The 24,957-nt window shown below is 41.6% G+C and overlaps 1 protein-coding gene across 1 annotated transcript in view; it reads left to right on the top strand.

The window, feature by feature from the left end:
• The window catches only part of SUDS3 (SDS3 homolog, SIN3A corepressor complex component), a 32,651-nt gene extending 22,767 nt beyond the window's left edge, over nucleotides 1-9,884 (top strand). Inside the window, exons 11-12 of the mRNA XM_045534282.1 lie at nucleotides 3,650-3,734; nucleotides 6,521-9,884. Coding sequence (XP_045390238.1) covers nucleotides 3,650-3,734; nucleotides 6,521-6,619 — 184 coding nt within the window. The 3' untranslated portion in view covers nucleotides 6,620-9,884. The remainder of the gene's footprint in view (nucleotides 1-3,649; nucleotides 3,735-6,520) is intronic.
• Nucleotides 9,885-24,957: the final 15,073 nt, after the last annotated feature.

Below are 24,957 nucleotides of genomic sequence, written 5' to 3'. Positions count from 1 at the left end.
TGGAAGGTGAGTCCCTCCCTTCCCGGATGATAAATGAAAGGTGTTTCCTGGAGTCCTGGCTGAGGTTTTCACTGATGCAGAACCTCTCCCATCTCACGAGGTTCTTGATGTTTGGTTTTTGTATCCTTGTCAGTCCCGAGGCTTCATTTTTCTTTCTTCTGCAGCAGATGTGGCCTGTGGCTGAGAGGTCACCTAAGTCGCTTTATGCTCTTTCCAGTATTTCGATGCAGCAGTATTTTTGGCAAAACACGTTTTACAGATTTTTAAATGACTTCAGGCTTCCCATCCTGGTGTGAACACTTACCAAGCTACCTTTCATTTTGAAAGATAAACATCTTCCCTTTGCCTTGGTCTTATGTTAAGGCATATATCATGCTGTAAGTTTGCTTCACATTTTGATTTGGACTAATGACCTCTCTGAAAAAATACTGTGAAAGTAGCTGATATTTTAAAATAATTAATTGACTGATGTTGCTGGCGGACTGTATTTTCTCTCCTCACTTGAAATCTGGACCTGCTAATGTGAATCAGAAATGAAGTCACCGGCTTGCTCAAGTAGATTTAACCCTACGGTTGATACAAAAGACTATTAACTCAAAACAGTGAATATTTACAGCTAGAATTGGGACTCCTTGAGGTTCTGTAGCTGTAACATTGCTTTGTTTTTTGAGAAATGAAGCATTAATATCAGGATTCTCCATAGGATACAAAATTAATTCTTCTCCCTCCTTGCCCTACTTTGGGGCCCACCTTTTAAAGAAATTGCTTTCTTCCAAAATAGTACAGTAGTGGTAATAATTCTAGTTTGTTGGATTTAATAGAAGTGCAAAGCTTTAAGAGCTTAACTATAGAGCTTCCCAGGTCAGAACTTCCATTAGTAATAAAGTCAATTTGACATTTGGGGCTGTTTAAGGTGGTTTCTTCAGCAGCTGAGTTGCAGCTTGTAAAATGGGTTGATTGGCAAAAAAAGAAAAAAAAAAGATAATGGACATTTTTACTAATTTGCCTCTATTTATGTTGCTTCTTAACACATTTTTTATCCAAATATATTTTTAATTCTTTTCTCCCTTTTTATTCTTTAGAAATTAAAAAGTAAATTTTTAAGATTGCCATATGCTTTTTGGTTTCATCTTAACTCCCCATGTGAACACTTTAATTTCTGAGGACTTTTCAGAGAATTCAAATAATTTAATAGATTTGATATCCAGGGATAATGGTTCCCGAAGACCATTGTGTGGTATGTGAGAATCCCCTGAAGGTCCCAGAGACTGTGGTTTGGGTGGGACCTGGGGACCAATTGGTTTGGAAGTTGGCTGCTTTGGGAAGCACCGTGGCCAGCTCTTCAGTGGAACAAATGGGGACCAATGGTGGACATTCACACCACTACCGTTTGGTGAACCCAGAGGAGGGAGATCTGAAATGTAGTCAGTTACCCAAGTCCCAGACCACTTCTCAGAGGTAATAGACCAGATTGCCTTGTTTATTCCTGGTGTTTGCTTTTAAGCTAGTCAAATGTGTTGGGTTCGGTTTCTAAGTACAACTAAAGGAAAATACATGCATCTCTGTTTTGATAGTGTTTCAGGATCAGTGGTTTTCTTTACAGACTTTTGTGACATTAAGTTTTCTTTTTACCTCATGTTTACCGTTTAGGTATTTTCTAATCCATGATTTATGAAAATAACTATTTACTTTTTTATGTAATACCTATTTATTCTTAAAAAAGGAAGCCATACAATAAAAGAAGTACCATTCTTAATTTACATTTTTATAAAATTTTAATATATATTTACCGATGTTTTTTGCATGAGTGTATGTGATACACAGGAAACGTGTTTTTTTATTATAAACACAGGAACATTGTGGACATAGTATTTTTTCCTCCACTTAACAGTATATTGAGCATGTTTCTGCACTAGTAATAAACCTCTGCACCCCACCCATGACCTTACTTTATTAAAGTGTTTAGAATGACTTGAGGCTAGTTGTATTTTGTTTTGTGTTTTTATCTCTTTAATAACTCGCAATCCCTATAGAATAACTGTGAGTGTTCTTCTGCCTCTGTACTTTTATTTTAACCATTACTCAGGACTTTACATAGGATGGTTGGCTTAGATGCAGGAGAGAGACCAAGGGAAGTGTTAGAGTGTTGCCATGAACTAATTTAGCTTCCTCACGCATTGTATAATTTGGACGTTGTAATATTACATGTTTAGCATAATGAAGGTCCCTGACCCATTTTACCAACTAACACATGGCCAAAAGTAACCTCAAAACTTGGGCTTACACCAATCTCACTATTTTAATTGCATTTAAAATTCAATTTCTTTGACCAGTATTTTCAGGAAGTAAATTGACTTGGAAACCTGAGTTTTCAGCTCCCTAAGTAGCAAGGTTAAAGAGCACTTAGAACCTAGATTGGAAAAAGCTCATTGTGGAATTGAAGTATATCCTTTACGATGATATCTTGGGCAGTAGGTTATTTCATTATACCAACAAAACAGAGTCGTCTTTCCCTAGAGAAATAATAGTAATAAGATGCAGTGCTTTGCTGAGAGATGTGTTTTGGTGGAATTTACATGAGTTTATGAGTCTGTTTAGCTGAGTCCGGTTAGGTAGATCTCTGCAGCCAAAATGAACCAAAGGTTATGTTCTTGACTGAGCTGGGGCTGGCCCAGGCTGGGGCTGCAGGCAGCAGCTCAGCTGGTGTTTCCAACTCTTGTAATCCAGCAGCTGCTGCTTCATCCTGTGGCAGCTGCTATTGTCCCATTTGGGCTTTGGCCCTGGCATGCTCACTTTGGTCCTTAGCCTTGTCCCTGTACTTCTAGATGTTAGCAGTGGCTGTGTGCTACAGGCCAAGAGAGTAGATACAGGAGTTGAAAGGGGAGTGTCTGTCTTATCTCCTCCAATCACAGGAGCTTTCTGCTTGTCCAGGCCAAATTAGATACCCTTTGGTATACATCTTGACACTTGGAACTTCTCCTGATTAGCACATACCAGGTGTGATTATTTAATGTTCTTTGTCCCCACGGTATTTGAAGTTCTGTGATAGCAGGGACCTTGTGGCCTTGTTCACTGTCTGTCCTCAACCTCCAGCATAACCAGTGGTACACAGTAAGTGCTTAATGAGTGTTTTTTAATGAGTGACTGAAGTCAGGGCTGAATTCAGCCTGCCTTCTTGTTGGTGATGTATTTGAACAAACAGAAAATGAACAACAACAGTTATTCAAGCCTATCTGTTTTGTCCATCCAACCTTTGATGTTTTGGGGTGGGGCCAGAAAGTGGGAACAGAAGTTTTACTTTAAAAGTTTTAATTTACTTTTTGGACTGGGTCATATAGTCCAAATCAATAGGAAAAACATTTGGTTTTCCAACCCTTTCCTCAGTCCCCCTCCGCTTTCTTCTCTTCAGAGGAACCAAGGAATATAAGCTTAGATCCAGAGGAAGATTAGGAGGTCATCTAATCCAATCCAGGGATGGAAGCCTTTAAATTACACCCTCTGAAATCCAGGCTCTTCTTCAAATATAAATTATTATATCTTTAATTGTATTTTCTGTTGTGGTGGTGTTTTTTGTTTGTTTGTTTGTTTGTTTTCCTTTTTGCTTCCTTTCTCCCTGTCTTTTTTAAAATTTGTGCCTTATTTTTGGCAGGTACCACAAGAGCCAAGCCATCTATCTGGAGTCAAAGGACAACCAGAAACTGAGCTGTGTGATTAGCTCGGTCGGAGCCAATGAGGTAGGAACTGTACTCCCTCACCCTTAAGAAAGCAAAATGTGTTCTTTGAAGTGTTGAAAATATGACAGACCTGAAATGAAAGTGCCACAAAGAAAGTAGAATCATGTCTTATATATAGAGTCTAAAGTCAGCATTTTCAGGCAGAAATTGCACGTAGTCAAAATGACCCTTGAAAATTCCTTACGTTTGCTTGACTATAATATGTGCAGATTTGTATATTCCTGGTGGTCTTTGTGGACTCCCCATACAGTAAATGTGAACAGGGAACCACTGAATTACACTACAGGAAAGAACAAAAGGCAAGTCTGTGTGATGTCTGTACATTCAAATTCTGCTTCTTTTTAAGGTAACTGTCTTCTGAGCGTGGAGCTTGCCTGTGGAGCATACTCTGTTATTTTTCTAGAACTTTCATACATAACAATAGATTTGTTTCTTGCTGTGAGGATTTAATGAGGCACCTGGCATAGGATCTAGCACCCAGTCAATGCTCGCTCCACGGGTGCTGGCCTGATCCGACCCACATGCTGCTCCTAGCCTGCTGTCTTTCCTGTCTGATGTGTCCCACTGTGCCTCTCAACAAGGCGCTGCCAGGCGCATGCCCTTAGGTGTTGGTCTCCTCGAGTCACCCCTGCAGGATGGGGTCAGCTCCGATGTCACACCTGAGGATGATGTGACTGCCTTGTGCATTCTCCTAGTGGCCCTTCATTAGGAGCATGTCCATAATGTGTAACTCGTATTGTTAGTAGATAAAGTTTAAAACCTTAATAGCTGGATTGGCTTCATCTTTTATCAGTCCACGAATGTCTGCAACAAAATTGATTTTTACGTGTCTACCCTCTGTAACTTATTTGTGCCAATGCACAGTAAATCTAATGAAACTGGATTATGAAATAACTTAAGCCTCTTCTATTCTCCCAGCTTCCTGAATTGAAAATGCCATGATATGTGACTAGCTTGCAAAATGATTGTTTACTTAGAGTTAGGGAGAGCCTTCTGGGTAAATGCATGTCGTTGTTCTCTGGGCTCAGGTTCTGTGAGTCACCTCAAACCAAGTCAAAACCAGAACAGGGGATCTAATAGAGAGACCCACTGTTCCTCAGCCAAGAGGTGTTGTGACTTCATGGTAGAGCGTGTCTACCTGGCTGTGTGGATTGCTGCACAAAGCACGTGTGCCTTCGAGTACCTAAACCTAACTTCAGAACCAGTGTGTTACTTTCCTCTGTGACACCTCAAGATTTTGCAGAAAAATAGAAATGCAAGTTCATTTTTTTCCTCTCTTTCTGTTGAATATTATCACTGTTGGACATAATAGAGTGTCGGTGAGATCTGACAAGGCAACGGTGACACTGAGACATGTCTGCTGGAGAAGAGAAGCCTCAGTGGGTTGGAGGCATGCAACTTTGGTAATGAGGAAGCACTTCTCATTTCTTGGAAGTGTTCTGCTCGGTTTTCAGATCAAATTCTAAGTGGCATTGGAGCTACTTGGCTTTAGCGTAACTCTGCTCTGAGCAAGTTTGGTAGGTGGGTCTGAGCATGTTGGTGACTCCCCGATTTAGCCCTCCTTGGGGTTAGTTTTCAGTTCAGAATGGTTCTGCAAGGTCCTTTAGAGGCTTAGCTTTATGTGAGATCTTTATTTTATTTTTAAACCAGTGTATTTGACTTTAAAGTCTCTCATATGAAAGAAATTGAGATGAAACTAAGCATAAGCTTTTTTAAAACCTGAAAATGGAGTTGGGGAAGGAGGAGATATGTCTGTAAACTTGTATATGGGGTGAGATGCAGGACTTTCAAAAAAAAAAGCCATGCTTTTGGCTTCATTTAATTGCATGTTACAGAAAGAGAAGAGTCAGAGGCTGGTTAAATAGAGAAGAGCGAGAGGCTTTGATGTTAGGCGCCAGAATTGACTTCGGGATGAGTGATTCAGCCTTGCTGAGCTTTGGTTTTCTCTTCTATAGAATGGGGCAATGACAGTACTCACTTCATAGGGCTGTTCTGAGGGTGAAAAGGCTCGGTTTGATGAGCACAATGTCTGGCGCACAGTAAGTGCTTAGGAACCCTGGCTCAGGGTGTCAGGCGACTGGCGGCAGCTCTCCTTCCTGTCTCTAGCTGCAGGATGCCACTTAAACTGAGTGTACTTGTCAGCCCTGGCAGTCCAAATATGAGAAATCTGATCCCACCTGTGGGAGAGGGATACGGGGAGGGAAGGACTGTTGTGAGCTCTTCAGCCTTCTTGTGATTGTAATTTGTCCCTAGCTCACTCATGGGCATCTTTTTTATTGTTGATATTTTTCCTTCTTTTTCTGTTACAACCACTACTGTTTGTTGCCAGGAAATCAGAGTATTGAAAGGTTATATAATATGGGAGTCCCTTGGGGAAAGGAAAATATTTCCAAATTTGATTGAAAGTTTATGTTCATGAATACATGTCTCTTGAGTGTTGATAATGCTGTAATCAAACCAAATTTGAGAGTCTTGAAGATCAAGGCAAAAATGGAACCCCAGATCACTGTGCTTTGCATTTTGTTATCAGAGGTATGAGAAACGTGGCCAGGAGAAATGAGTTCAAGGCTTATGCCTGTTTCCTACACCTGAGGCATGCCTTTAGGTTGGCCCAAGGTCAAGGAGATTTTTGTGATGTCTCTGGAGGTTGAGGTAGTTCATTTAAGCAAGAGGTTGCCAGTTTTCTGTCCACATGTAACTCATGAAAATATTTTGATGTTCTGGGAGATTTGCTCTTCAGTATTTCTTATCCTCTCACATCTTGTTCCCTTTCTTATTCCCTACAGATCTGGGTGAGGAAGACAAGTGACAGCACCAAGATGAGGATCTACTTGGGCCAGCTTCAGCGTGGGCTCTTTGTGATCCGCCGGCGGTCAGCAGCTTGACTTTCCACAGTGTTCTTCTTCTCGTGACCCTTTTCCTGGAGTGGTTTTTATTTTTGTTTTGTTTTCTTTTTGATAGAAAATTTTTAACTTACTGGGAATGGCTACGTGGCCTTGGAAATGGAGAACACTGTCCTGGATTTCTCAAGGCACTTTTGTGGCCAACCACTTTCATCTTTGTGTCAATCTTTTATGCCTTGACTTCTTCCAGACCTCAGTGACCACAGGACTGTTTTACTTTCAGGAGTATTGGGAGTTTGATTTACTTTCCTTTTATTTCTTTATTTTTTGGTTATACTTTGTCTCCTTTTTTTTTTTTTTAAAGACTGCTTGGAGTTTGAAGGGGCAGCTCTTTTTATTAATTATCTTTCGGTCTTTCTGCCATGGAGAAGAACAGGAAGGGATGCACTCCACAGGGCATTTTCATGATTTGAATCTGATTAGTGGATCACGTAGCTGCTTCCCTTGTTGAGCCCGATTCACTGTTTCCCCAGAAGCCTGGGGCAGAGGTCCTAGCAGAAGGAGATTAATTCTCCTGGCTCTCAGCCTTCTCGGAGAAGTAAATGCCTTGTGTAACATCTGGCATATGCCATCCATTCCGCTGGCTGAATGATGGAAAAATTTGCCTGGGAGACTGTGTGCACTGAAGTAAATGGGGGGGGAGAACTTTCTTGTTCATAGTGTGTTAAAGTTAACATATTTTAAATGTTATTTAATGCAAGTGATTTATTCAGACACATCTGTCCTAGCTCAAGCTGGAACAAGAAGTGGTCATTTCAGAAGTTTTCATTTGTAATTCCTTTCTTTCCCCTGTTCCCAAGTAAATAGAAGTGGTGTGGGCCACAGGCTGATGATCTGGGTAATCGCTTGTAGGTAGGGAGGTGAGATTGATAGTGCAATAATCAGTGATCTGTAGACTCTCATACATAATTCACGTTTCACTCTCATTGCTGATGCCATTACCACACATTGGCCCTTCCAAACCTGTGGAACCTCATTGTCAGGCGATGGGCACCCACAGCCTCCCGGGAGATCAGGCCCAGGTGAAAGATAAGGAAAGCTCTGTTGTAGCTGCCACTGGACCTGCACTGTCCCTAATGGGTCCCGATGAAACAGCCTTCCCTACGTTCCCTGTTCCCTCCCCTCATTCCCGTTTGTGGAGAAGAGATTCACTGGGTGATAGGTGATGAGGTTTCTGTACTCCAGTGGCCATCTTGAGATGCTTAAAGAAATTGCGGTTAGAGCAACTGTTGGCGTATCTGTGGGCAACTAGTAGACCTCACACAGCCCAGGGAGTGTCTGTAAGTAATTCCCTTGGTCTCAGGTGGTTCTCTTTTTGTTGTCTCTTGACGTACATACCCCAAAGTAAGTTGGGGTGCTGCAGTTTCAAATCACCTTCTCCTAATTTCTGGCTTCCACAGAGACCAAACCTTACCGACTCAGAGTAAAGACTTATACAGATAGATTTTTGTTTTAACTTATAATCCCTTTTTTCCTCTCTTTTTTTTTTTTTCTGGTGTTGAAGTCTTATTTAGAAAACAGGATAAATGATGCTATTGTCAAAAGTTGCCTGGGCATTCTGTATTTCTTTTCTGCCCTCGGATCCCCCGGTATTGCAATATTTACTGCATTGAACCAAGCCCACAGTAAACAGACTTCACCTTTTATTTGTCCCTGATGGCCTTTGCAGTAAGGGAGGACTTCTCTAGCTGGAATCGTCACTGTGGTGTATGTAATATCGTATATGAGGCAGTGGTCAGTTGTCATCTAGTGCCCTGGGATGGGAATTAATTTACATACATTTAGTATGTTTCACTATGGGAAGGTGGGCTTTTTTTTTTTTAAATCATCTTTGTCCTCCTAACAGTATACCAAAGTTTGTTCTTGTTGTAAAGGATTGTATCGATAACTGCTGGGGGTTCCGCATTAAAGCAGCAACCAGTTGCCTTCCCCCCGCCCCCTGCCCCCCCCACCTTGTCTGGTGGCACCTTTGTGCTTCTGTGAAGTAACTATTCATTTGAAGACCAGGGAATGAGCACTTTTGCTTTCTCTGTGACTTTTGAGGTATTTGAGGCTGTACCTAGCCATGGTCTTGACCCCCACCCCACCACTGCCTTCTGCTCAGTGTCCTCATAACCCTTAATCATGGCCTAGTGGAAATCAGGGAAAATGTGAAGTAGACTCGAGACACAGCGTAATAAATTACATTCCTATTCCCAGAAGAATTAATTGATGAGTCACTCCAGAAGTGGAAAATCATCAGCAGTTGAACCCTTCGGACAGGCCTTTGCGGTGACCAGGGGCAGAAGGAGCCCTCTTGTCTGTGATGGACAGGAGCCTAACTAAAGGGGGAGACAGACTTGGAGGTTCCCAGAGTAAGAGGGGGCTGCCTGTAGCCTGGCTGGCCATTCTTATTCCCAAAGGTCTTTGTCTCTCACTAGACCCCAGGGCACCTGATGAATTTCCCAGTTCAAACTATTTCCTGAAAGCGATACTTTGAAAAACGTTTGGTCCAGATCCAGGGGCTGATCTACAAATGAAGCTGTATGTGTGTTTTTTGCCTCAGGCATTATGTAAAGTATTTTCTGTGGATGTGTCCCACTATTTATTTTACCTCTGGGGGTTTTCGCGTGCCCCCTTCCCCACCCCTTCTCTCCAAGCCAGTGCCCTTTTCAACAATTTCCACATGGATTTTTGTAGCCATACCAAAGCCAAGAAGTTCTCATTTGAATACCAGTATTTATGGATATCTGACTACCTAACTTAATTTTTCTTTTTAAACTTCTAACTGGGGCCAGTGTAAGATCCCAGAGGCTGATCTGCAAATCAGGCTACATGTATTTGTGTACAAGACCCTGTGTTCAGGACTTAGTGGCTTTTCTAAGAGAAATATGGTGGGTGGGTCAGGGTTGATTGCATTTTTTACCTAATTCTTGGGGGTAGGGTATCCTATTTTTATGGTATTTTTCATTTTGTTTTAACATTTCCTTTTAGCCTTGAATTTTTACTAAATAATTTCCTCTGGATTCAAAAATTCTTTCTCATCTGAGAATTTGACATCTTGGTACTTAGATGTTACACCAGTTTTTCCAAAGAGTTCAAACCACTTTAGTATCAGAACGTGGTAAATTTGCAGCCATTTCAAACAGCTGGTGGGCGTTTTGTATATCATTAACTGGTACCATTAAATGTTCTGAGAGGTGAATGTAAAATGTAAAAAGTATAGGTTTTTTTTTTTAATAACAATAAACTTTCAAAGAGAAAACCAGCATGTAGTCTGTATCGTATCCATTGACTTGATAAATGATTGAAATTTTTTTTAGGTTTCAATCCATTGATATGGGGAAAGGATGTTAGGAGAGAAAAAGGGATGTTCTAGACATTTGCCTGTTATCAGTGGAGAGTAAGATACAGAATGATGTCAGAAAGGCTAACAACTTTGTGAAGATCAGTCAAGGACTAGAGGAAGGTTTTTTTTTTTTTTTAGAGACAGGGTCTTGCTCTGTCACCTAGGTTGGAGTGTAGTGGCGTAATCATAGCTCACTGCAGCCTCAGCTTCCTGGGTATGGTGTGCATCACTATACCACCTAATTATTTTTTGTAGAGGTGGAGTCTCACTGTGTTGCCCAGGCTGGTCTTGAACTCTTGGGTTCAAGGGATGGCCTCCCAAAATGCTGGTATTACAGGTGTGAGCCACCCCATCTGGCCCAGTCTAGGGCTGTTGACCCAAATGTTGTACACTCTCTTCTTGTTGGAGAGGATAAAAGTAATTTAAAAATTGAGTAAATAAAATTGATTTTAGGTGGAAAAAACCTAGAAGGAAACTCATGATTGAGGCTCTTGTTCATTTGGTACAGATTAAGGAGGATATTGTTCTTGGTACTTGAGATCAGTGCATTCTTAATCCAAAAATGGTACTTGTACTGTTCCCTGGGGTCAACTGGCAAGGCTGCTTGCTGCCACAGGTAACTCACCTGACATGCCTGTGACCCAGTTGTGGCATACCACTGGGAAAGACTGCTTTATGCTTTAGATAACGGGGAGAGAGAGTTTCTATTTCTAAAAGATGTTTTATTGTAACATAACACTCATAAAGAGAAGAGCACACATTTTAATTGTCTAAGTTTCTCAAAGTGAACGCGTCCATGTAACTAACCAGCATCCAGACTGAGAATAGCATTACTAGAGGTCACAAGCCCCTTAGGCTTCCTTCCAGCTACTACTCCTGACTAATTTTCTCTATTTTAACCTTAACCTTCAAGTTCTTGAGCTGCTGGGTCCTCCCATAGTTGTTCTAAGAGAGCCAGGTACCTGCTATAGGCTAGGGACTGACCAGGGAGTCTAAGGGCTGGCAGCAAAGGATGTGGCTAGATGGGGGCAGGAAAAACAGGTTCAGGTCAACCCTCTCACCCTCCCATTTGTTACCAAGACAAATGGGGCTTGCCCTTGATGTAATAGAATCTACCTTTTCTTGAGTATTTCATGTATGCCGGGCACTGCACTAAGCCCTGCACGGGAGGCATCTTCTCGTTTAGTCCTTGCAATAATCCAAGAAAGAGTACAAATACTCCTAAATTCAAGGTTGGTGTATTAATATAATTAATCCAAGCCTTGACTTAATTCTTTGAAACCCAGAGCCTAGCACTTGGCCCAGTACACAATAAATAGTCTGTAAGTGTTAGTTGGCAAATGATGTTAGTGTAAGATGATGTGCAAAGAAAGGCAAACTGGTTAGTAATTTCCATATTCCGGGCTCTGTGCCCTTCACTTGGGTTCTCCTTTAAGCCTCATAATACCTCTAAGGAGAGTACACTGTTGCTCCTACCAGTTTTTAAAGAACGAAACAGACTCTTGGACTTACAGGAGGTGGTTCTGTAATTTTTCCAAGGTCACGGTAAGTGACAGAGTCTGGATCTTTTGGATTTCAAGCCAAGTGTCCCATAACCACTACACAGTGCAGTGCCTTCCCTCCCCGCTTTGTTAAAATTACACTCAACATTTCCACCTTTCTTCTTCAGGGCTTCCCTGGGAGGTTTCTTTTTTTCTCTTCGTCTACTTTCTTTCACGTCTTGCGTGCACGTACTCCTGGAGTAAATGCTAGAAGTGAAAGCACTGTTATTTTCTAGGATCATTTCCCCCATGGATAGCTGTGGATTTGTCCCTTGGCAGTATAGTTGAGTTGCAGTAACCAGCCAAGAGGTTGCTTTCTGTTGATACTACATGAGTGTAACCCTCCTGAAAAGGGAGGGACCACTTAGAAAGGAAAGGGTTAATAGGGCTTGTTGGAAACCATCCGATAAGCAGCCTGAGGGCCGGCCTTTGGAGGAAAAACGTGTGTCTGTGTGTTTTCAGATCACTTTCGACCTCCCTGGCTTTCTCATCTATGGAATAGGAGCCATCGAACTGGTTTCTAAAAATGTAGATAGGGAGCTGGACATTCTGCATCTTGGTGCTCTTTGATGGCAGTGGGCTTTTTCATGTCACGTCCTCCTGTGGAGGCACTGTCACAGAAGAATACCCCAGTTCCATGTCACCTGCTTCGAACCGTCTGCTCAGTTCCAGTCAGTGACCTGCTTAACAACCAAACCTGGGGTTTGCAGTCTTTGAGCAGAGGCCGGAATGAAACCAATTTCTGGTCTCTTTCACTCTCCTTAGAGACACTCCAAGCCCCATGCTTGGTAAGGCCAAGCACCTCTCCTGCCTTTAAAAAGAAGGCGCCAGATGGAATGAACTAGAAACATACACCATTTCACTCTCTGGACTTATCATTATGATGAGGAACACATTAGCTTTAGAAACTTGGTGTTTACCGATTATTAAGACAAAAAGATATATTTAGAAGGATCCCTAGAGGAGAAAGGTAGATATAAGATACCTAGATGCTTAATCCCTCAACTCATTTTCTCTAATCTGCATTTGCTCTATACCCTGAAAGATACAGATCTATAAAATAACATTTACTTCACTGATATGGGAAGACCAGTAACCAGAATCTTAAAGATTTCTCTCCTGTTCTGCAGAAGTTAGAGACTCAACATGTTCAGTTTTACTGCAGGCTGATGCTCGAATCTGTGGGTATCGCCTCTCTGTGCCGATGTTACAGATCAGTGCCTGTAGGGAACAAGCAGATACTGAAGGCAGAAGGACAGTACAGGTTAGCAAGCCCCCTGCCAGGTAATCAAGAATCACCTTTATCTCACCACCGATTCTTTTAATAAATATTTGAGTGCCTAATGAGACGCAGTGTGGCATTGTGGCTAAGAACAAATGCTTTGCAATCAAGATTTGAATCTGGCTTTGCGGCCTGACTAGCATGGTGTGACCTTGGGCAACTTAATTTCGCTGAATCTGTTTCCTCATCTGTTAAATATCTCCTTAAGAAGTGTTTCTAACATACACAGCACTGACTATGTACGAAGTATTCTACACATATTAACTCATTGACTCCTCATGACAAACCTATGAGGTAGGTACTGTTACAATCCTCATTTTATACTTGAGGAAATTGAGAAAGAATGGTTAAGTTACTTGCCCAAGGTTATACCTCTAGTGAATGGCAAGCGAAGATTCTGAGCCCAGGTGGTCTCTCTATAGCCCCTGCTCTTATTCACGGTGCTGTGCCGTGAAGTGTACACATCACAAGGTTGGGCACAAGTTACTGCCCAGTCTTGGAGACTGACTGCCGTTGCAGTTGCTGCTGCTATTTGTCTACTCCTGTCTTTGGATGTTACTGTGAGTGCCAGATCCTAAGAGATCGGAATCATTTCAGGAAGCTAGTTTAGCCTTAACAGACTATGAAGGTCAGGCTGCTGGTTTTAGAGATCACATTAAGCATTGACTCCTGCAAGTGGGTTGTGATTGTCCAATGTGCAAAGGGGAGAAGGATTCTGGGGCCCAAGTTCAGGTAGAGCAGGAAAGAGGGGCCTAATCAATTACTTTTGTCTGCCATAGGCAAAGGAGCACGTTTATTTGCTATTTTTGATTTGGTTTGACCCCTTCATCTGGAGATGAAATCAGCTGAGGCCCAGAGATGTCAAATGACCTGCCCAAGTATTGTGGCTAGTTACAGGCAGTACTGTAGCTAGAACATGGTTGGGACAATCATTTGAGGACCTGCATGCACCAGGCTGTATGCTAGAAAGCACAGTAAACGCCCGACTGTATGACCTGGTGCATTTGCTGCCTTAATGGGTTCATCTTGGCCTCGTGCCTGAAGTGGAGGGGATGGAGGTCCTGAGTTCATCATCCTGGCCTGGCTGCTCATTAACCTTGGGACGTTTGCTTAATCTCTGTGTGCCTCAGTGTGAGGGTACAGTCATCTCGCTGTGTCCAGAGTTTTCCAGTTTCAGCACTGAAAGTCTTGCATTCCAGGAAACCTCTTAGACCCAGGCAAATTGGGAAACCTTACTCAGTTTCCTCCTCTTTAAGATAGGGATGAGAATTGCCCCTTTTTCATAGACTTGATTTGAGGATTAAATGATTTATTATGGATAAAGTACTCAATACATACTTTTTTTTTTTTTTTGAGACAAAGTCTTGCTATGTTGTCCACGTTGGAATGTGGTGGTTATTCACAGGCTTGATCACAGCCTTGAACTCCTGGCCTCAGGCTATCCTCTATCTTGCCTCAGCCTCTTGAGTAGCTGGGACTACGGGCAATACATAGTTGTTTCTTGTTCTTGTTTTCGTTATTATTGGAGCATAGTGTCCCCACCACAGAATGAGGCCCTCAAGAAATTCACTCTCATCCCAAACAAGACAGAGAAAGCAGCCAGTTATTTGGGATGTTTTTTCTTTTACTTTAAATAGTAAATAATTGTGAGCTTGGGGAGTGTATTAATCATTGCTTTCAATTCAAATAACACTGAAGTTGATTGCATGTTAGGTAGTGTTCTAGGCTCTTTTAGGGGACTCAGAGAAATCTAGGCAGGCCTTGGGCAGTGTCATGGCCAGGGATGGGAATTCCATACAGAGGACGTGGTTTGAGCAAAAAGACAAAGGTGGGCAAGTATGGGTCATGTTTATCTTTTATTTTATTTTATTTTTTGAGACAGTGTCTCACTCTGTTGCCTAGGCTGGAGTGCAGTGGTGCGATCATAGCTCTCTGCAGCCTCAAACTCTTGGGCTGAAGCGATCCTCCCACATCATCATCTCAAAGCACTGGGATTACAGGTGTAAGCCATGGTGCCCAGCTTTGGGGGCATGTTTAAAAAGTCAAACACAAATGTGTGTTCAACAATATATCACAAGCTTTGAACTCTAAAATGAGTTTGCATCCCAGCCAGTATCTTTTTGTCCTTTCACATCTTGGACTCACCTTCCTTTTCTTTTCTGCGTCTCCTTCTCCCTTTCCCTTCCCACTCCGCTTGCTCCTCCTTCCCTTTCTATTGCCAGTGCGCCGGTGCGGTGGCGCGTGGCCATCCTGCAGTGACGCTTTCCAATTTCACACTTACATGCTCCTGAAAGTATTCGTAAACTAACTCGTATGTAAAACCTATAAAGGGCAACAGCACACATTCCTGTTAGACAGTAATTTTGTTTGCCTCCCTTTCTTCTACTTTGATCACTTCTGTCCTCTCAAACATGGTGCTTTGACCTTACCAGAGGGAAAGCTTACAGGAATCCAAGCATGGGGAGGGAGGCTCTGTAAGCATATTAGGAATGAACAAGGGCTCGCACTTATTAAGCTCTTACTATGTGCCCGGGTGAGTGCTAAGTACTTTTCATACATCATCTTATTTAACCCACCCATTTGACGTGTGTCTTAACGACTCCCATTTTACAGATGATGAAGTTGAGGCTCAGAGGAGGGACAGGAGTGTTCACCCCTGCACCGCATTCGTACGTCTGTTCCCATTGGCTTCCCCATCCTGATATAGACTGCCAAAGCATAAAGGACCTGCAGTTGTCATCTGAGTCAGCCCCCTCTGTTTTTTACGTCTGGAAACTGATACCAAGAAGGCATCAGCTGACTAAGGGTAGAGCAGGAGCTAGAACTCATGTCTTGCAACTCAATCCAACAATCTAAATGGAGAAAAATTCCAGTTGTGAGACCCGATGGCAGGGGCTTGAGAGTTGGGTTTGAATTTGGGTTTGTAACCTCTGCAGCTTATAAGCTGTGTGACCTTAGGCAAAGCCCATAACCTCTCTGGACTCCAGTCTCCTCATCTAGAAAGTGGGAATAATAATAGTGAGGTTTATTGTCATTTAGGTCATATAACCAAAACAGCACTTTAACTATCATGCTTCAAACAAGCTGTTAGGTCACCTGAGTGCTTTACAAAGTGTAACCCACACTGCCAGCTGCCCATGCCCAGTGGTGGTTGTTATGTCTCAGGGGTCACCTACCCCAACTCTTGCCCCATCTGCTCAGGTGCCATCATGCCCTGAGGCTAAGCCCAGAGCAGCCTTCCAAGGACACCCCACCTCGGGAAAACCAACAGAAGCCACTAGTCTCAAACCTTGACAAATTCAAGACAAGCAGACATCCAGGCATCTGTTATACATCTTATTAACCTTCTCACTAGAGAAGAATTTGAATTGCTGCCCCCCACCACCTGGGTGTGTTACAAAACCCACTGGAATGTGAGCCAGGAGGACAGGGACTAGGTCTTTTTTTTTTTTTTCTTCCTCCTAGAGACTAGTACACTGTAGGTATCCATTAGATGCTTGGGGGATAAATGAATGGTTGCTACTGCTTCATCATTTCTCATTGCAGCATATTAATCTCTTTCTAAAATCAAAGTAATATGTGTGGAGTCCAGAAAGTCAAAGGGTTCTGCAAAGCTGTCTGAGAAAATATTAGTAGTCCCCTGCTCTCCCCTTCATTGCTCTCTCCCAGAGATCATTTTACCTCTTTTGGCTGATTGTTTTGGTATTTAACATCTATCTCTAAATAGTCTATAGCTAGATGTTTTAGTCACAGGCATTATCTATTAAATTCTCACTGTGGAAGTCATCCCTCACTCTCCCAATGTAGCTATTTCATAGTTTTGATTAGGTCGGTATTCAGTGTTTATGTTATTATGACTATGTAAACGCTAGTTGCAGCTGAGCCATGTTGTGAATTACGATTGCTTTATCTTTCCTTGTCAGTTCCTCTCCCTGCCAGGAGTTAATAATTGTCTTGTTTTCTCCTTTCTTTTTGTTGTTTGCTTACTTTTCTGTGTTCTTATTACTAATTCAGCTTGAAGTCCTTCACCACGTGTCCAAATTCCCCCTCATTCTGATGCACTGGGTATTCTGTCAATTTTGTCACCCTGAAAAATTCTCTTCCCTGGGTACCCTGGCCTCTACGCTGGACTGCTTGTCCCCCTGGCCTAGCACACAGCTGTCACTCTGGGGTCCCCCTTCACCACCATGCTGGAGCTCCCCTAATCCTTTGGATTTAGATTGTCTCCTTGTTTCTCGGCTTTACTCTCCCATTTTGGTAAAGCCCACCCTCCAGTGACTTCCCAAGCGAGATTGAAAAAGACCTCCATTCTGTTCTTTTACTTCATTGATACTTTGGCTGGTACAACTGCCTTTTTTAATTTCCAAAATTTAGGCCCGTACATATAATCCAGAATTAAAAAGATGCTAAATTGCTTAGTACTTAAACTGTATTTCAACCAGCACCCACCACCCCTTCCTTCACCTCCACTTATAGAAGAAGTTTCTTGTGCTGCTAATTTATTATTCTCAGCTTTCTCCACTGTCAGTTTTAAGATTCAGGAGTGTGTGTGTGTGTGTGTGTGTGTGTGTGTGTGTGTGTGTGTGTGTGTTTAATCGGCTTTCCAGCTACTCAAATTTCAGCTACTCAAATTACTAATTCAAGCTGAATTAGTAATTTTCCAGCTACTCCACTGTCAGTTTTAAGATTCAGATGTGTGTGTGTGTGTGTGTGTGTGTGTGTGTGTGTGTGTGTGTGTGTGTGTGTGTTTTTAATCGGCTTTCCAGCTACTCAAATTTGGTGGTTTCCTCTCTCCAGTGCTGGTCCATTCTAGCTTGAAAATCACTTTCCTTCAAGACTTGGAAGGCATTGTTTATTTCTTTCTAGCTTCCAGTGTTGCCCTTGAGAAGGCTGAAGCCATTCTGATTATTGATTCTTGGATCTGACTTTTTAACATCTCTGGAAGCTTACGGGATTCTCAGTGTCTTGAAATACCGTGATGGTGTGCCTTGTGTGGGCCCACTAACTGGCTAAGCAGTTAGGGTTTTTTTTAATTCTGGAAGCTTATGCCCTTGTATTCTGGAAACAATGCATGTATATTTCATGGATGTGGTAGCCAGCGTCCAAGGTGGCCCCCAATGATCCTTGCCTCCTGGTGGTCACATCTTTTTGTAGTCTACTCTCATGTTAGACCAAGGTTGAGCTTTGTGACCAGTAACTTACATCAAAAGTGATAGTGTGTCCTTTTTGAGATTGGGGCATAAAAGCTTCTTTCCTGAATCACTTGCTTTGGGAGGTGCTGACTACCATGTCAACAGCCCCATGGGAGGCTCACGAGACAAGGAACTGAGGCCTCCTGCCAATATCTAGCTGACAACTTGAGGCATCTTGTCAATAGCCATATGAGTGAGTCACTTTGGAAGCCGATCCTTTAGCGCTAGTCGAACCTTCAGAGGAGACTACAACCCCTGCCAACAGCTTGACTGCAACCTCACAGGAGACCCTGAGCCACAACTACCCAACTGAGCTGCTCCCAGATTCCTGACCCTCAGAAACTGTGTAGGATAATAAATGTTTGTTGTTATAAGCTGCTGAGTAATTGGGCACATTTTTTATGCAGCAATAGACAGCTAATGTAATGGATGATTATGTTTTCTATGTTCTTGCGTTCAAGAATTTCTGTTACTTTGGATTGTGGAATTCCTGTAAAAGTCTTCACATTTTCTTGTGTCTCCTGTTTTCTGTTTGTCTTTTTCTCTATGTTCTGCAAGATTTCCTAAGCTTGATTTTCTCACCCTTCTGCTGAATTTTACTTTTGCTCTTGCATTAAAAAAATTTTTTTTAAGAGCTAATTTTGTCATTTGATTTTATCCTCTCTTCTTTTTAAAAAGTAGCGTCCTGTTCTGGAGTTTTTAAATTCAGAGATTCTTTATTTTTTCTTCTCTAAAGAAGAAACCTCCAGTATTTTGCCAGGTTAGGATCTGGGCAATTTCACTGCATGAAGTAGGGAGGAAGGGATGTGACAGCCTCTTACACTGAGCTTCAGCCAGCCCCACTGCCGTCACCTCCGTTTCTAGTGATACCTGGTGCTGCTAATTTATGATTCTGTTTTCTCCACTGTCAGCTTAAGATCAGTTGTGTTTTTTGAAATTTACATTCAACTTCTACAGTTTTTTTCCTCTCCAAATCTTTCCATTCTGATGGCTTTGGCTGTTTAAAAAAAAATTTTTTTAATGTTTGTTGTAGTAGGATTATGGAAAAAAGGAAAACAGTTATATGTATTTAACCAACACTCTTTAACTGATGGTTGCCTCACCTTCCCCGACCTCTCTTTGCGACCTTCTGTGACTCATTCATCCTCTTGCACATCAAGACAATGGAGTGGACTTTGGCTATCTCACAGTCACTATGGTTCTGAGGTCATGGTCTATGAATAACTGTACTGGGAACATTAGTAGGTCATTTCCAAATAATCAGTACATCCTTACCTATTGCAAAGCTGCTGATTTGTGCCTGAAGTTATGTCAGTGGCCATTAACTGAAGACTTTGACTTCAGAGCTGAGTGGTCAAGATGTAAGAGAAGGAATTTACATACACTCACCTTGAAGGTCAAAATGTGTGTATATAACACAATGCCTGTGGATTTATATGCACATATGTACAATACATACGTCTCAAAAATGAGGCTGTTGTCAAATAAAACCCACCTTTGGACTGTGGGTGAATTGAGAAGCATGAAAAATGTTTAGCCTAAAGTATATTTAAATATTCATGACATCTTCAAAGCAAAGCTGTTGGGAAGACTAAGCCACCTGGAACACAGCTGTGACAGTACAATGAAGCATCTTAAAAAATCACACTCATGTAGGACCGGGAAGAATATTCAGAGGTGACTGAGTCCAGCCCCCTGCTGCCACTGTAATAAAAACTGTTTTGGATTTGTCATGTCTGTTATTAGTACGATTAGATTAATATTTAGAAAATATCTTGCCAGCTTCAAGGTAAGTATGTTTTGGGTTATATGACTTATTTGGGGTTACAGGTTCCATTTGTTGGCTGTTTATCCTTCCTCATGTGATACAGTTTCAGGGATGGCAATTATGTGGCATACTCATCACTACTCTCCCTTTGTACCCACGGCAGACATTACTAATTAATTATGGCTCTCATTCTCGGTAGGCGCAGATGTGAAATCTCAGAATCCTTTTCCATAGGGTGTTCCTGGCAGCCACTGGAAATTGTCTGGAAAGTGAGGGGCACAGCAGATGAAACACAGAAGCCGTTTCTGGTTGGGTCTTTTATCATCACCTTCAGTCGAACATGCTCCAATTCATATTGCTTTACCCAGACCTAGGCATGGTCCTTCCAGAACTGACTAGGGTAGAATTTTGGGTGTTGTGCCTACAGTTGCCTTAGTAACTGTGTTTTTGTTTTGGTCACCCACATCCCATCATTGTTCTGAGTTTTGATTTAAATTTCAAAAGTTTGAGTACTTGTACAGTTTGTTTCTTGAACTGAATAACACGCTTTACATTTATCCTAATGAGTGTCATGATCTTTTTATTCCAAACCCATGGTCAGCAAATCATGGCCCACAGGCCAAATTCGGCCCACCACCTGTTTCTGTAAATAAAGTTTTATTGGAACACAGCCACACCTCTAACTTTATGCATTGTCTATGACTGCTTTTGCACTACTAGGGCAGAGTTGAGTAGTGGTAACAGAGACTGGCCCACAAAGCTGAAAGTATTTGCTATCTGGCCGTTTCCAGAGAAATTGTCCTGATCTGGTTCTAAATTATCATTCAAGCCTCTTTTGGCTCTCAGCTTAATCCAGTATTTTCACCAGGTATTATACATTCACCTCTTTTACTAACCCACTTAATTATACTTCCTTCCAGCCTACTTCTCTCCATTATACTCACAACGTTCTCCTGAGCAATGTTAAGTGCCCTGTTGCCATTCAGATATGCTGATAATAACACTCCTGATTATTTGTTGAACACTTGTTAGAGTCCAGGCTGTGCCAAGAGCCCCACATAAATTAAGTGAACAAAAGTAAGTGAATTGCTTGACATAGTGCCTGGCATAGGGTAAGTACCCAATTATTATTTTTAATTTTTACAAAAGCTCCATGAAGAGGTAGGTATTATTAAACAAAAAGTTTAAGTAACGTACCCAGGGAAGCTGAGCTGGTTAATGGCAGAACTGGATTCCAACTCAGTTTGGACTGGTTTTAAAACTTGCGATCTTTCCATGAAAACTTGTATTTTTCTGCTATATTTTCCTGACTCACCAGTCTAGTAATCTGTCAAATGATAATGAGCATGATATAAATATATAATATTATAATACATATCTATATCTGTCTTTGGTGTGTATGTGTATGGTGTAGTGTATTATCTCAGATCCTTCTGTAGATATTGTTCCCGAGGCTGAGAGAATGTCATACAACTAGTAAGCTGTTGGTATAATTCAGAATATTTATACCACACTGCTATGATAAACAACCCTGTTCTGTGACTGAGCTGACATTGATTCAGCAGTTTCTACAATACACATTTGTAGAGCGCTCACCCTATGCCGGGTACTGTGCTCAATCCATGCTATATATTTTTTCTACTGTAGTCCCCCCTTTTCCATGGTTTTGCTTTCCATGGTTTCCCATAGTCAACCGTAGTCTTAAAATATTACATGGAAAATTCCAGAAATAAACCATAAGTTTTAAATTGTGGCCTATTCTGATGAAATAGCATGATGAGTAGCATGACGAAATCTCAGGCCATCCTCCTCCTTCCATCTGGGGAAGTGAATCATGTCTTTGTCCTGCATATTCACGTTGTAGACGTTACCCACCCATTAGTCACTTAGTAGCCATCTCAGTTATCAAATGGACTGTCAAGGTATCGCAGTGCTTGTGTTCAAGTAACCCTTATTTAATAACGGCCCCGGAAGTAGCTAGAGTAGTTGGCATGTTGCTATAATTGTCTTATTATTCGTTATTATTGTTAACCTCTTGCTGTGCTTAGTTTATAAATTAAACTTTATCATAGGGTGTGTGTGTGTGTGTGTGTAGGGAAAAACAGTATAATACATATAGGGTTTAGTACGATGCAAGGTTTCAGGCATACATTGGGGGGTCTTGGGACGTATTCCTCCTCGGATAAGGGGGCCTACTGTATAGTGAATTTCTTTTCTGAGTACTCACAAAGTAATTGTCTAATGTTTGTTTTTTCATTCAGTGTAGCTGGTAACATGTTTGAGGCTGCATTCTCAACTCTCCCAATGAATTTGATATCATAGATGTTTTGTACCTCAATTTTCCCATCTGTGAAGTGGAAAATAGAATACCTGTTTTTACATCTTTTAATTCTCTAAGAGAAACAAGAGGTTTTGTGTTAAAACAGAGGTTGCAAAGTGGCAATCTGTGGGTAGGGTCCAACCCAGAGATTTTTTTTTTTTGGCTTACACAGTGACTATCTTAAGAAATTGAATTAATTTTAAAAGTTTAGAATTGAGAGATTTTGGAGCTTGTTCTTGAGCAATTAGATAACCTTGCAAGACTGGACTTGATGTCTTACGTGGACACAATGGACTGGTGCTAAGAGGAAGCTTCTTCCTTTGGGGCAGACTCTCCTGCTAACTTGTCTTCATCACGCCTATTGTCTCTCCCACACTGAAGCCATGTCAGTTGCTATTTAAAATGTCCTATTTCAGTCATTTACTTTACCCTCTGGTCTTTGTAGACATTTGAATTTGAACTTCCACATTCAATCAGGAGAGATTTCAGCTGGGCATAAGAAAGAACATTATCAACAAGAAGAAATGTGCTTTGCAGCCATTTGAACTGAATTGATGTAAAACCTCAACTCCCTGATTCTGTATTTTAAAGGAACTTATCTTTAAATCAGAACAGGACATTTAAAGTAAGAATAAATGAAAGAAACTCTCTTTTTTTTAAACATGCACGTATAGCAGTATAGACTGTGATGCCATCCTGCTTATTAAGGGCAAAATGTTACGTCTGTAAGGTTATGGAGGAGTCTTGTCTGATACAAATCCCTGCTGGGCCCACTGAGAAGTCCAGGAGTACCTTGGACAGTGCCCCTGCCCCCACCAATTCTTTTGCCTGAGTTTGGTCTTCTGCAAGGGAAATAACTTCATTTGGCTTGCTCTCTTAAAGTCCAACTTACTCTGGATTCTTATTTTTAAAATGGTTATCGCTCCTCTAAAGGGGACTAGAAAATGAAAGAATGGGTAATTCTGTCGAAATGTCAGTTCTTCAGGACATTTTAATTATTTCGTTTATGTCCTTTTTTGCTCTATTTACTCTATTTTCAAGGACTGAATGGTGGCAGAGGTTTATTTCTTCTTCCTGAAAGCTACAAGGCGTTTACTCTTTGCTTTCTGCGCTGCTGTATTAACAGTGCCTGGTACATCGTGAGTGGTCAATAATGCTCATAGAATGCTTGCTCGCTCTCCTAGGGTGATATTTACAATTGCTCATCTCAGTCACAAAAAGCATAGTGCTAATGGGAAAGGAGTAGAGCATTTAATCCCTTTTCGGAAAATGTTTTTTTGTCTGGGTTCTCTGAAATAGGCTGTGTCTACTTCCCACTGCCAGCTTGGTTCACAAGGGGAATGAGTAAAACAAGAGTTTCAGGTCCAGCGTCCTCCCCAACTCTCAGCACACACACACTGCAATTCAAAGTGGGCTTCCCCCAAAATCCTTGGCTCATGTCATGCACCAAAGTCATTCCTTGAGTCTAGGACCTTGACCAAGCTTCACGTTTTACAACCATTCTTTGGCAGCAAAGCAAACAGCAGTTAGATCTTGTGGGGCCGGAGCAGAAATCTCCCTCCTCAAGCACACCACTCCATATTAATATCATTTCTCCTTTGAGCTCTTAGCACTTGCTCTCTGTACTACTCTCTTGGCAGGTAATGGTGCACATCTCTTGTTTTGTTATTTAAATCTGGTATTTAACCTTTCCTTTGTTGGTATCTTTATCTCCCTACTGGATCATATGCAAATTGGGTGTAGGAAAGGTAGAGATTAGCCCGGTTTCCTGTACTTAGTAAGTCTGTTGCTTAGATTGAGTTACCCTCAAAACATGGACACAGTCTGGGTCCAGTGAATTGATTTGGTGGGTGATCCCACGTAACTCGGTGAGAGAGTAGGAAAGTGAGACAGGCAAAAGAAGGACAGAAAGAGATGTGATGATAGAAAGTGAGTGTCCCCTGTGGGCAATTGGTCACAGTTCTGGTGGGGACCTTTTAAGACAGCTCTGTCTGGTAGACACACAGTCATGCATTGCTTAATGATGGGGACACATTCTGAGAAGTGCGCTGTTAGACGATTTTGTTGTGTAGTCCACTACACGCCTAGGCTATGTGAAATAGCCCACTGCTACAAACCTGTACAGCATCACTGTAGGCAGCTGTAACACAATGGTAAGTACTTGTGTATCAAACATATCTAAATATAGAAAAGGTACAGTAAAAATATGGCATTATAATCTTATGGGACCACTGTTGTGTGTGCAGTCCATCATTGACTGAAACACTGTTATGCAGCAGATGACATAACGCAAGCTGTGTGTGTACTTCTAAATTTTCTAGTAGCCACTTTAAAAAAGTAAAAAGAAAGAGATGAAATTAACTTTAGTAATTTATTTAGCCCAGTATATGCACAGTGTTGTCCCTTCAGTGTATAATCAATGTAAACATTATTTGAGATATTTTACATTATTTTTTTCCATACCAAGTCTCTGAGATCTGAGACGTTATTTTACGTTTGTCAGTTTGGATTGGCCACATTTCAAGGGCTCAGTAGCCCCATGTGGTTGGTGACAACCGTATTGACCAATTCCTGTTTAGAATTGGTTGAGTGTCACTCTTGGGAACATTATCTCCTGGGTAATTCTAGCCCACCCTGTGGCCAGAGAACATCCCCAGGTAGGGAGACACAGGAACCTATAACCATGTACTGGAAATGTCTACAGGTGACCTTCTGGGATACGGGCAGGGCACCCACAGTTTCTGCTATAACCTTAAATAATTATATGTTAGTTGACTGAAAAATTGGATTTCTGCCATGGCAGCATTTCACCTTAATTTTGGTCTCAGCATTAAGGACTTCCATACATGATTGTGCAGGTTAAGCACTGTGTAACATTAAAGACTGCCA

This window comes from Lemur catta, chromosome 21, assembly GCF_020740605.2.
Source record: "Lemur catta isolate mLemCat1 chromosome 21, mLemCat1.pri, whole genome shotgun sequence".
Lineage (NCBI taxonomy): Eukaryota > Metazoa > Chordata > Mammalia > Primates > Lemuridae > Lemur > Lemur catta.
The sequence above is the reverse complement of the archived record's forward strand: the minus strand, read 5'-3'. Positions and strand labels throughout refer to the sequence as shown.